This window comes from Haliotis rufescens, unplaced genomic scaffold, assembly GCF_023055435.1.
Source record: "Haliotis rufescens isolate VD_foot unplaced genomic scaffold, xgHalRufe1.0.p SCAF_31, whole genome shotgun sequence".
NCBI lineage: Eukaryota > Metazoa > Mollusca > Gastropoda > Lepetellida > Haliotidae > Haliotis > Haliotis rufescens.
In genome coordinates, this window is record NW_025964013.1 from 3,041,951 (window position 1) to 3,055,065 (window position 13,115).

The following is a 13,115-nucleotide window of genomic DNA, read 5'->3' on the forward strand; positions in this document are numbered from 1 at the left end:
TGAAATGTAATTAATTAAGACACTTGCAGTGATCAGTTAACAAGTACTCAATGAGATAGTATCATTCGTGACCAACTCGTGTTATTCCGGGACAAGCCGAATAGCGACTCGTGCCCCTATCATGGCTATTTTTGCGACCGGGTTCCGTCTTAGCGCAAACGGGCATACCTAAAACAATTGTCAACTCGTTGCGTAATGGTTCACATTTATTTTCCCATATAATATATATATTTCAGATGCACATCGGGACATGCGGAATTATACAGTATGATTGAACACATTTAACTGTGTCTTGGTTATATTTTTAGATGCAAGACATATGTAAAATCAAAAATTATTTCTGAGGGATTCTTTGACGAAGAACTTGAAATCATACGCGCATTCTGATTGGTTTGTCGTATTTTCACGCATAACATTCATCGATAGGGGGACGAGTCTTCTTACAGGTTACGGAAAGAGGCGAGTGGTGACGAATGGAGATAGTATATGGATAGTGGGAAGGCCAAACAACTTCATTGTAAAATAGTAATGCACCTGTAGAATGTGGAGTTCATTCCCAACAGTCGTGGCGGCCGTCGCCTTATATATCAAGGTTGTGCGGAGTGAAATTATATCTTCATTCAGACAACAGGGCAGTTTATATTCATTTCCAATATCCTTTTATAATGAATGATAAATGTTAGAGTCCACCACAAAACCTCCCCGTGTTCATTCTTACAGCAACAAAACAAAAGTGGGGTGTAGAGAAATGGGGCATATAACTAAGTGAGATAATAGTATATAAGTACTGGTGACAGCTCTGTCATAATTGTGACATCAGAAGCATAACTTTGGCGAACGAACATGGGTATATTTGCGATCACTTGGAATGATTCATGCAGACAAGAACTTAAACGAAAATATCCGCAATCCACGAAACACAATGACTTGCTTGATTGCGAAAATGTAACAACGAAAGATAACTGTGCCAATTCGGGGGTTCCCATAGCAATGAACGCTTATTTAAATTCACTTCTGTTGACAAGACATAATGGCTAGACTGGACCGTAGTGGGATGGTTCATGCATATAAAGTGAGCAACAGAACACTAATTAAGACGACTAACTAATGTGTTTGTGCCGCTCATTAACTCAAGACTCACATCTCACTGTTTTGTTTAATTATCTCACTATGTTTTTGATCTATTTGTCAAATTCAAGTGAAACCAGGTCCCGTGTTACACGCATGACACACGCGTGGGTCACTCGTTGCACACGCGTGCTCAACGGGTTGCACACGCGCAACACACCCACCCGTTGAGCATCCATGTCAACGCGTGTGAGGGCAATGCTCTTCTGGGCAGTAGTGTACAAGACCACATCATCACACACATTCCCGCCAAAAACAACACACAGACAGAAATACTGTGTCAAGATGAAATCACAGAAATATGTCTAAAGATTATTTTTTACTTAAACCTGAAAAGGTACGTTAGGTGTTTTTAAAAAAAATATTAAGTGGGTTAATGATGACTTTATCTGTATGAGTGAAATTACATGAATAGTCAGACAAGAACATGTGAACTTTTGAGAATATATTCTCCATGAAATATTTTACATTCCATTGCTTCAACTAGCCCTCGTTTGTCCTTGTTTTCTTATCTCTGAGAAAGATGTTACCACGTCCAGCTGCTGCACTTGTTTCGTCACCCTTATCTTCAGTGCAACATACCCTAACGACATAAAAAGCCCTACTATTTCAATTCTGCTCACGTAGTTGAACAGACGTTGCCAAGATGAACTCTCTTATTGTCATTGCTTCTCTGGTGGTGTTGTGTGCCGCGCAGGTAGGACAAAGAACTTACGAGCTGATCATGGTCACAAACGGACCTTAGTTTGTGACAATTATTGTCCTGTATCTAGACGTTTGTGTGTGCAAATGATGTAGATCTAAGTATTTCACATATAAGGAACCGCACGTGTTGAATGAAAAAGGTCACGACTTGTTTGTTAATGAAAAGCAGTGGATATATCTTTTCAGCGTCTTCTCTTCCATCTTCCTGATACTTGGTATCGTTATTCGAGGGACTTCATATGTAATTTGACTGTCATTATTATGATAACTACGCTGTAGATATTCATACGTAATGCAGAGTAGGTCGGTATTTGTCTATATTCATTTTGTAAACGTAGATGTATACGGTCTGATTGATTTCGTTTGTTGGGTCGTTTTCGTACAGTTAATCCAACAGCAGGCGATTCCAAATAAAATTATTTTTCATATTTCTAGTCATAGAACAACACATTTATGTAAAACTTGTATGTACACGATGTGGATCTGTACTAATACCGATGTAGTACCAGTACGGCCAAAAGCGCTTCAGTAATCAAGTTCCATGTGGTTGTTATGTCACACGTGTCTTTATTTTTTTATTATATATTACATGTACATCGAGTGAACACTTACCTCATTTTTGTATGTATATATACAAAAATGAGGTAAATGTTCACTCGGTGTACATGTAATATATAATAAAAAAATAAAGTCCACGTTGGTCCATCATCTTTTTTATATCAGTTTCAGACAAAGTACTTTCGCTGTCTCATGACAGCTCTTCATCTTCTTTATATCAACTAATATAACAATATAACAAGCATAGTCGCCCGTGTTATATGTACGTCGCCTGTTAAATTATATCATATATAGATAGATGAAACTGATATAAAGAAGATGATGGACTAACGTGGACTTTATTATTTTATTATTATACAACGTACAGAGATATCAGTGATAATTTTTCACTACACATATTGCCTAGAAATTGAGACTGGGTTTTAGCAGATTGACTGGAATGAATTAGACTCCTTAATTTAATCTCCTCAATTTATTTTGGATTTATTCTGATCTTATCATGTAAGTAATAAAACATGTTTCCACAATGGATTGATTGGTTCTTCAAACATGAAATAATGCAGGAGTTTGTTTTTTTTCCTTACCTTTTTATCGTTTGAACTCTTTGCTTGTAGGCGCAAGCTGCGGCAACGACAGTGAAGGTGCATCACCACTCCCACGCCACACACGAGGCCAAGGAGACAGATCAGTACTCCTTTACCTATGACGGGAGAACTGTACGTACAAGTAGTGAATGAATGAGGGATTTGGGTTGGACGCCTCTTCAACCGTGTTTCAGTGTATAAGCTGGGGGTTAGGTATGGAATACTGTAAGGGACATTCTTGCGATCCCGCATTCTCGCGACCTCGACTTTTCGAAACGAGCTGAATATGCCCAAAAAAAGAGAATGCGAGATTCGGCGAAAATCTCGCGTTCTCGCATTCTCATGTTTTGGGTACATAGCACTTTTTGTCAAAGGTCGACAACGCGAGAATGCGACATTTGGACATGATGCGAAATTTCGCAATCTTGACTTGTCAAATTAGGCCACAAAAACACGAAATCGCGAGAACGCGAGAATGCGACAGTTCTTGCAATCTCGCGTTCTCACGTTTTAGGCGCTGTCAGTGCGCATGCGTAATATCATAAGGGCAAGGCGCATGCGCACGTTAGTACTTATGTGGTCATGCTTCTTTCATGGTCTTCATTCTCCGGGTTGCCTTGAGCTTGAAAATGCTATGTTATTTACATACACAAAGTTCTATGTGGAGTACAGTCCTAGAGATTGCGAGATTTTGCATCATGTCCAAATGTCGATTCTCGTGTTGTCAACTTTTGACAAAAAATGATATGAACCAAAAACACGGGAATGCGAGAAAGCGGGATTGTGGCCAAATCTCGCGTTCTCGCGATTTCGCATTCTTGTGTTTTAGGCATATTAAGTTCGTTTCCAAACGTCGAGATCGCGAGAATGCGAGATCGCGAAAATGTCCATTACAGTATTCCATTGGTAGGAGATAAATACTACCATCAAGCAGAATCTGAGAGTGGAAGCTCAGAGGCTCCTGGCAGGCCTCAGTGACGCTACGTACTGTTCACAGCGAATGTCGGCCCCTAAGGCAACTCAGCCATCGATTTCCCAGGTGCAAAACAGTTCTGTGTGATGAATGGGTCAGGCAGTTCGGCCCAGAACTTCTTGCTAAAGACATTCCTTTAAGGAATTTTAGATTGGAATACACACTGTTATTCTGATTCACTGTATTCCAGAATAACGTGTCTGAACACTTATATTATGGAGTGTTAACCCGACTTAAAATATAGATTTTGAAAATAGTTTACCTGATACACTGATATATATTATTTTCCCACATCCAAAATATGTATTACACATTTGCAGTGCTAAAATCATTCAAATACATAACCTTTTCATCCCTTACACATAATTATGAAAAATATATAAAATGCTACATCGGTTATGTAAACATGTTTTTGTGTGACATGCCCCATTATATAACAAATATCATTTGCACCCCTCACACTAAAATGGTGAAAAAGAAATACAATGCTACACCGAGTCTGTTAACATGTCCTTGTTATTATTTGTCACACGACGTCGTTCATTAATTGACCATGGAGGTGAAGAAGGGTGCTTTGTTTACAGCATGACATGATTGTGAAGACAACAGACCACTGCTATATTATGCCGTTGACAGACAAACAGAGAGGCATGGTCCACGACCCTGCAGACATCAAGAAAGTCGAGGTAACGAAGTCTCAATATTCACACAATAGATGTGATTCACTATAACTTGGTACAACATACGAACTCAAGTGAATAATATTAATATCCTTTTAAATAGTATCTCGTTTACGGACGAATGTTTAGAGTGGGTAGTTGGTGATTAACAGCCAAATAGCCTTTGATTTGTTGTTTGTTTGTTTGTTTTGTTGTTTAACGCCGCACTCAGCTATATTCCAGCCTGATGACGGCGGTTTGTAAATAATCGAGTCTGGACCAGACAATCCAGTGATTGACACCATGAGCATCGTTACACGCAATTGGGATACGATGACATGCACCCACCAAGTCAGCGAGCCTGACCACCCGATCCCATTAGTCGCCATTTTCGACAAGATTAGTCGCCCGTGTTATATGTAGGCCGCTTGTTGAGTTAGTTGTAGGCCGCTTGATGGGTTATATGTTGGCCGCTTGTTGAGTTATATGTAGGCCGCTTGTTGGGTTATATGTTGGCCGCTTGTTGAGTTATATGTAGGCCGCTTGTTGGGTTATATGTTGGCCGCTTGTTGAGTTATATGTAGGCCGCTTGATGGGTTATATGATGGCCGCTTTATGGGTTATTGTAGGCCGCTTGTTGAGTTATATGTAGGCCACTTGTTGAGTTATATGTAGGCCGCTTGTTGGGTTATATGTTGGCCGCTTGTTGAGTTATATGTAGGCCGCTTGATGGGTTATATGATGGCCGCTTTATGGGTTATTGTAGGCCGCTTGTTGAGTTATATGTAGGCCGCATGTTGAAATATATATATAGGTCTCTTGTAGAGTTATATCTAGGCCGCTTGTTGAGTTATATCTAGGCTGCTTGTTGTGTTATATGTCGATCACTTGTTGAGTTATATAGGCCATCCTTTATGTTACAGGCTGCAGCTCTCAAGCTGATCATCGACAAATCTGTTGACAGCAATGTTGATAAGTCTGTCCTTGACCACCATCTTGCACACTTTTGCAGAGGTTCCGCTCAGATAACCGTCCTCGCCAACAATTAGTCAATGTTGTCATCGTCATAACAAGACCAGTAACATAACTTGGTTCCGTTCAGGGGATGCCCGGTGTATATACAGGAGTGAAATAAACTGACCACCTGGGACCGTGTGTTTCACATGTTTTTTACCTGCAAGCCATAGAATCATACCCGTTCAGGACATTGTAGCAGTGTGTTCTGATCTTACACAATTATCTCATTAAAATCATATCTGTCTTGAGATTAAAACAAAAGGTACCGAATCAGACTGAAATATATGAATTTTAGAGAGATTTTGTTGGTTTGGTTAAACGCCGTTTTCAACAGTATTTCAGTGACAGGGTGCGGCAGCTTGATGTGAGAGGAAGTATTAGACGTGATGCAGGTATTATGCGTGATGCAGGTTTTAGACGGGATGCAGGTATGAGATGTGATATAGGTATCAGACGGGATGCAGGTGTTAGATGACATTGTGATGAAGGTATTAGACGTGATGCAGGTATTATGCGTGATGCAGGTATTAGACGTGATGCAGGTATTATGCGTGATGCAGATATTAGACATGATGCAGGTATTATGCGTGATGCAGGTATTAGACGTGATGCAGGTATTAGACGTGATGCAGGTATTAGATGTGATGCAGCTGTTAGACGTGATGCAGGTATTAGACGTGATGCAGGTATTAGAAGTGATGCAGGTATTAGACGTGATGCAGGTATTAGACGTGATGGAGGTATTATGCGTGATGCAGGTATTAGATGTGATTCAGGTATTTTACGTGATGGAGGTATTAGATGTGATAGTTTGATGTGGGAGAAAGCCGCAAGTATCAGACGTGATGCAGATATTAAGCGGATTATGGGTTTTCAACAAAAGTAAAAGTCATGAGCATTCATCTGTATCATTGTGTTAATTGTAAGCTTCTCTATTGTGTTTGTAGCTTTGGCAAATACATAAATTATAAATTTATGAACTAGGTAATTTTTTTTTTTATTTTTCCAATTTTATGACGCAATATTTCAGCTATATGACAAAGGTTCATACTCGAGTCCGCAACAGACAAACAGAACCAGTGCATGATCAACGTCCCGCAGTGTTTGGGCACAAGGACCTTTCAATGAGCAAGGTTGACAGACCCTGACAGAAGCTTATATTCCCCTCCCGTATTACATATGTCCTAGGCTGAACCCCAGTGTGTTCGCTCCTCGTGTGTACAAGGGGGCAGTGGTCGGTCTGGTGTTGTTCAGGGTAAAGGAGATGTGTGTTATATAGTGTTGGTCAGCGTAAATATACGGGAGGAAATAAACCTAATAAAAATAATTGTTTCAAATTCAGTCGTCTCAAATCTACGTAATCTTCTCCAATGTCAATGACTGGTGTTTCTCCGAGATCATTCTCTGGACTGTAAATTGCCTTATAATCCGAGTGAAATAACTGAATGAAGCGCCGTAAAATCCGCCAAAATATGCCGAGTGGGTTATTTCCACATCTTACTTCCAGTCAAGTTATACTAAAAATCATGCTATTACACGCATAAAACAAGTAATGAGTAGTTTTTTTAAAGTATATACCACACGTTATATGACATCGCCCTTTCAATCGAGAAGGTGACACAACTGGTTCAGTCGTCTTGTACAGGGTCGCCTTCCTAAAACCTGCCGGAAACCTACGATCGTGAGTTAGTATCCCAAAACCATAACATATGTGTGTTGGTTTGGCAAAACTGGCTTACGTCTAAGTCCTGCATCACTTTTGGCTTACCTTCCACAACAGGCCGACATGGTGTGAAATACCTGAAATACATATATAATTATAGGCCATGCTTTGCTGTCATTTCGAAAATATAAAGATATATTCCAAGCGCAACAATACAACAACCACGTACGGCATGGCGATACTGAGATGTAGTGTGTCGATGCAACATGGCGATAGTTCGGTGCAATGTGTCGAAAGTGGTCGTTCTAGTGTTGGTCAGGGTAAAGAAGGATTAGTAGTCGTTCTAGTGTTGGCCAGGGTAAAGGAGGGGTGGTGGTCGGTCTAGTGTTGGTCAGGGTAAAGGAGGATTAGTAGACTCAGTCGTTCTAGTGTTGGTGAGGGTAAAGGAGGGGTGGTGGTCGGTCTAGTGTTGGTGAGGGTAAAGGAGGGGGGGTGGTCGGTCTAGTGTTGGTGAGGGTAAAGGAGGGGTGGTGGTCGGTCTAGTGTTGGTGAGGGTAAAGGAGGGATGGTGGTCGGTCTAGTGTTGGTCAGGGTAAAGGAGGGGTTGTGGTCGGTCTAGTGTTGGTGAGGGTAAAGGAGGGATGGTGGTCGGTCTAGTGTTGGTCAGGGTAAAGGAGGGATGGTGGTCGGTCTAGTGTTGGTCAGGGTAAAGGAGGGATGGTGGTCGGTCTAGTGTTGGTCAGGGTAAAGGAGGGGTTGTGGTCGGTCTAGTGTTGGTGAGGGTAAAGGAGGGATGGTGGTCGGTCTAGTGTTGGTCAGGGTAAAGGAGGGATGGTGGTCGGTCTAGTGTTGGTCAGGGTAAAGGAGGGATGGTGGTCGGTCTAGTGTTGGTCAGGGTAAAGGAGGGGTTGTGGTCGGTCTAGTGTTGGTGAGGGTAAAGGAGGGGTGGTGGTCGGTCTAGTGTTGGTCAGGGTAAAGGAGGATTAGTAGACTCAGTCGTTCTAGTGTTGGTGAGGGTAAAGGAGGGGTGGTGGTCGGTCTAGTGTTGGTGAGGGTAAAGGAGGGGTGGTGGTCAGTCTAGTGTTGGTGAGGGTAAAGGAGGGGGGGGGTTGGTCTAGTGTTGGTCAGGGTTAAGGAGGGGTGGTGGTCGGTCTGGTGTTGGTCAGGGTAAAGGAGGGATGGTGGTCGGTCTGGTGTTGGTGAGGGTAAAGGAGAGGTTGTGGTCGGTCTGGTGTTGGTGAGGGTAAAGGAGGGGTGGTGGTCGGTCTGGTGTTGGTGAGGGTAAAGGAGGGGTGGTGGTCGGTCTAGTGTTGGTCAGGGTAAAGGAGGGGTTGTGGTCGGTCTAGTGTTGGTCAGGGTTAAGGAGGGGTGGTGGTCGGTCTAGTGTTGGTGAGGGTAAAGGAGGGGTGGTGGTCGGTCTAGTGTTGGTGAGGGTTAAGGAGGGGTGGTGGTCGGTCTGGTGTTGGTGAGGGTAAAGGAGGGGTGGTGGTCGGTCTGGTGTTGGTGAGGGTAAAGGAGGGGTGGTGGTCGGTCTAGTGTTGGTCAGGGTTAAGGAGGGGTGGTGGTCGGTCTGGTGTTGGTCAGGGTAAAGGAGGGATGGTGGTCGGTCTGGTGTTGGTGAGGGTAAAGGAGAGGTTGTGGTCGGTCTGGTGTTGGTCAGGGTAAAGGAGGGGTGGTGGTCGGTCTAGTGTTGGTGAGGGTAAAGGAGAGGTGGTGGTCGGTCTGGTGTTGGTCAGGGTAAAGGAGGGGTGGTGGTCGGTCTAGTGTTGGTGAGGGTAAAGGAGAGGTGGTGGTCGGTCTAGTGTTGGTGAGGGTAAAGGAGGGGTGGTGGTCGGTCTGGTGTTGGTCAGGGTAAAGGAGGGGTGGTGGTCGGTCTAATGATGGTCAGGGTAAAGGAGAGGTGGTGGTCGGTCACCAAATACCAATTATTCATACATCTTTGGAGATGGGGGTGGGAGGGCCTATTTGTTTTCGTGAATTTTCAGTTTTGGTCAGATACTCTCATCTTGACATGTGGTCTGTCTGATTATTGATCACTTGTAAGAGTTGGCACTGAGTGTAATGTGACAACTGAGTTTTGTCACGAAATATAGAGAATCTCACCCTTGTGTCTTTTGATATCAAATATATCAACATAAGTTGATAAAAGTGGGAAAACTCCGAGGCTTTTTTTCCACTTTTATCAACGAGTGTTGATATGTTTGATATCAAAAGACACAAGGGTAAGATTTTATTTATTTATTATCCAACATCATTCTTCCAACTTTTTCAGTTTGTAGACAGTAATAAGCAGTGTCTTAAGTGTAAAAAGTACTGCTAACAGCTTCAGCAGCAGAGCCATTAGTGATGTCATTTGATTACGACGTCATGGTAACCATTGATGTCACAATGGTCTGCAAAGCATTGTGATGCAATTTCATTGAAGGGATATCTACGGTGTAGATATCGTTTGATCTCACCCAAACGATATCTCCTGTGGGAGCCAGTTTTGGAAGATAAATTGTCTTTGTCTATATGAACAGAAGCACAAATTTGACGTTTCACCCCTTAAAGTGGTGCTCCTTCCTAACTCTTTCTCTCTATATATGGAATCCCATACGTACACTCACCCAAAGTAACTACGTTTTGCAATATCTCAATTTAACCCCAATATATCATTAACCCTCTAACCCTAATCCCCCGTGTCCTATATTTCTACGACCTTATCGTATTGCCAACTTGACGGGTGACACGCTTTATCTTTATCTTGTATGTCAAACGTAACCCAGCGGAAATCTACTGTAAAGCAATCCCGCTAATCTGGGCAACCGGTCACATTATCTTGGCTAGAGTCGTGCAAATGTTGTTGTTGACGATGTTGTTGTTGACACATATATTCAGGAAGCAACAATTGTCTGACTAATACAGTGAGTCAGCGAGCGGGATTTCTTCAAACGGTAATCATCATGTCCTCTTATACAATGACAAATACCATGAACCTATTCGCTTCCTGCGTCCGCCTAGCTGGACTTGGGAGCAAGATTGCTCCTTCCGACCTGGAACCATCATCTGACGACAGATCCAAGGACGGACAACGTCATAACAGCGCGTGGCAGAACATTATAAGTTACAATACCCTGACGTGAACACCGCGAGTCAGATTTGTGAGACAGAACACCATGAAGCTGACCACACTGACAGGAATCCACGAGCAAGAACAAAGTGATACAGAACAACGTGAGAAAAATCACCCAGACCCGGAACAACGTGAGACAGAACGCCGCGACCCAAAACAACGTGAGACAGAACCCCGCGACCCAGAACAACGTGAGACAGAACCCCGCGACCCAGAACAACGTGAGACAGAACACTCCGACCAAGAACAACGTGAGACAGAACCCTCCGACCAAGAACAACGTGAGACAGAACCCTCTGACCAAGAACAACGTGAGACAGAACACTCCGACCAAGAACAACGTGAGACAGAACACCAAGACCCAAAACAACGTGAGACAGAACACCCCGACCCAGAACAACGTGATACAGAAGCCCGCGATCCAGAACGTGTGACAGAACACCGAGAACCAGAGCCCAGCGACTCAGAACAACGTGAGACAGGCGCCTTCGACACAGAACAACGTGAGACAGAACACTTCGACCCACAACAACGTGAGACAGAGGCCGCGACCCAGAACAACGTGATACAAAGACACGCCTCTCAGAACAACGTGAGACGTAGCCCTGCCACTCAGAACAACGTGAGACAGGCGCCTGCGACCCAGAACAACGTGAGACAGAGCCCCGCGACTCAGAACAACGTGAGACAGAACCCTCCGACCAAGAACAACGTGAGACAGAACACTCCGACCAAGAACAACGTGAGACAGAACCCTCCGACCAAGAACAACGTGAGACAGAACACTCCGACCAAGAACAACGTGAGACAGAACACTCCGACCAAGAACAACGTGAGACAGAGCCCTGCCACTCAGAACAACGTGAGACAGGCGCCTGCGACCCAGAACAACGTGAGACAGAGCCCCGCGACTCAGAACAACGTGAGACAGAACCCTCCGACCAAGAACAACGTGAGACAGAACACTCCGACCAAGAACAACGTGAGACAGAACCCTCCGACCAAGAACAACGTGAGACAGAACCCTCCGACCAAGAACAACGTGAGACAGAACACTCCGACCAAGAACAACGTGAGACAGAACACCAAGACCCAAAACAACGTGAGACAGAACACCCCGACCCAGAACAACGTGATACAGAAGCCCGCGACCCAGAACGTGTGACAGAACACCGAGAACCAGAGCCCAGCGACTCAGAACAACGTGAGACAGGCGCCTTCGACACAGAACAACGTGAGACAGAACACTTCGACCCACAACAACGTGAGACAGAGGCCGCGACCCAGAACAACGTGATACAAAGACACGCCTCTCAGAATAACGTGAGACGTAGCCCTGCCACTCAGAACAACGTGAGACAGGCGCCTGCGACCCAGAACAACGTGAGACAGAGCCCCGCGACTCAGAACAACGTGAGACAGAACCCTCCGACCAAGAACAACGTGAGACAGAACACTCCGACCAAGAACAACGTGAGACAGAACACCAAGACCCAAAACAACGTGAGACAGAACACCCCGACCCAGAACAACGTGAGACAGAGCCCTGCCACTCAGAACAACGTGAGACAGGCGCCTGCGACCCAGAACAACGTGAGACAGAGCCCCGCGACTCAGAACAACGTGAGACAGAACCCTCCGACCAAGAACAACGTGAGACAGAACACTCCGACCAAGAACAACGTGAGACAGAACACCAAGACCCAAAACAACGTGAGACAGAACACCCCGACCCAGAACAACGTGAGACAGAGCCCTGCCACTCAGAACAACGTGAGACAGGCGCCTGCGACCCAGAACAACGTGAGACAGAGCCCCGCGACTCAGAACAACGTGAGACAGAGCCCCGCCACTCAGAACAACGTGAGACAGGCGCCTGCGACCCAGAACAACGTGAGACAGAGGCCGCGACTCAGAACAACGTGAGACAGAGCCCCGCCACTCAGAACAACGTGAGACAGAGCCCCGCCACTCAGAACAACGTGAGACAGAGACCCGCGACTCAGAACAACGTGAGACAGAGCCCCGCCACTCAGAACAACGTGAGACAGAGACCCGCCACTCAGAACAACGTGAGACAGAGACCCGCGACTCAGAACAACGTGAGACAGAGCCCCGCCGACCAGAACAACGTGCGACAGAGCCCCGCCGACCAGAACAACGTGAGACAGAACCCCGCCACTCAGAACAACGCGAGACAGGCGCCTGCGACCCAGAACAACGTGAAACAGAACACCCCGACACAGAACAACGTGAGACAGAACACCCCGACACAGAACAACGTGAGACAGAACACCCCGACACAGAACAACGTGAGACAGAGACCAACGTTGGACAAACCACCGTGAGACAGGACAGTCGTGAAATTCATTTCAGTAAAACAAGAACATCTCCTGTGTTCGAGTTTTGTTTGAATCCCAGCAAAGAGGCTGTGTTGTGAATGTATATTGCGAACAAACCAGATTGTCATTTTGCGAGCTGTTTCTAATGTAAAATATTTGTGACCAAGAGTGAAATTTATCAGTTGTTATTGGTATTCTGCATGTAACACATGTCGGTTTAACATTACACAAATATTATGGACACCGCATGCTTTTGTCAGGTTTTCAAAATTACGATTGCGTGTTATCCCATTATATTATCTGCCTTGTTGCTCCTTCCATTGGCATGAACTGCGATACAGCAAATTAATCAGTCTGTGACGACAGCAGCT

At 44.7% G+C, this 13,115-nt stretch overlaps 2 protein-coding genes across 2 annotated transcripts; both read left to right on the forward strand.

Moving 5' to 3' along the window:
* The first annotated feature begins 1,726 nt into the window (after positions 1–1,726).
* On the forward strand, positions 1,727–5,757 carry LOC124136762. The gene is made up of 4 exons (XM_046502782.2): positions 1,727–1,825; positions 3,006–3,107; positions 4,533–4,634; positions 5,531–5,757. Exons 1-4 carry the CDS (start codon positions 1,775–1,777, stop codon positions 5,654–5,656), a joined length of 381 nt encoding a protein of 126 aa, XP_046358738.2. The 5' UTR covers positions 1,727–1,774; the 3' UTR covers positions 5,657–5,757.
* Positions 5,758–10,445: 4,688 nt separating this feature from the next.
* On the forward strand, positions 10,446–12,424 carry LOC125371769 (TRIO and F-actin-binding protein-like). Its single transcript, XM_048380491.1, has 2 exons — positions 10,446–11,474; positions 11,510–12,424. The coding sequence occupies exons 1-2, from the start codon at positions 10,446–10,448 to the stop codon at positions 12,326–12,328; spliced, it is 1,848 nt and encodes a 615-aa protein (XP_048236448.1). The 3' UTR covers positions 12,329–12,424.
* The last annotated feature ends 691 nt before the right edge of the window (positions 12,425–13,115 follow it).

Coding starts and splice junctions, on each gene's coding strand:
- LOC125371769 (XM_048380491.1), top strand. CDS start 10,446: ATGAAGCTGACCACACTGACAGGAATCCACGAGCAAGAACAAAGTGAT. Junction 11,475..11,509: donor ACACTCCGACCAAGAACAAC/GTGAGACAGAAC, acceptor AAACAACGTGAG/ACAGAACACCCCGACCCAGA.
- LOC124136762 (XM_046502782.2), top strand. CDS start 1,775: ATGAACTCTCTTATTGTCATTGCTTCTCTGGTGGTGTTGTGTGCCGCG. Junction 1,826..3,005: donor TGGTGTTGTGTGCCGCGCAG/GTAGGACAAAGA, acceptor CTTTGCTTGTAG/GCGCAAGCTGCGGCAACGAC. Junction 4,635..5,530: donor CAGACATCAAGAAAGTCGAG/GTAACGAAGTCT, acceptor TTTATGTTACAG/GCTGCAGCTCTCAAGCTGAT.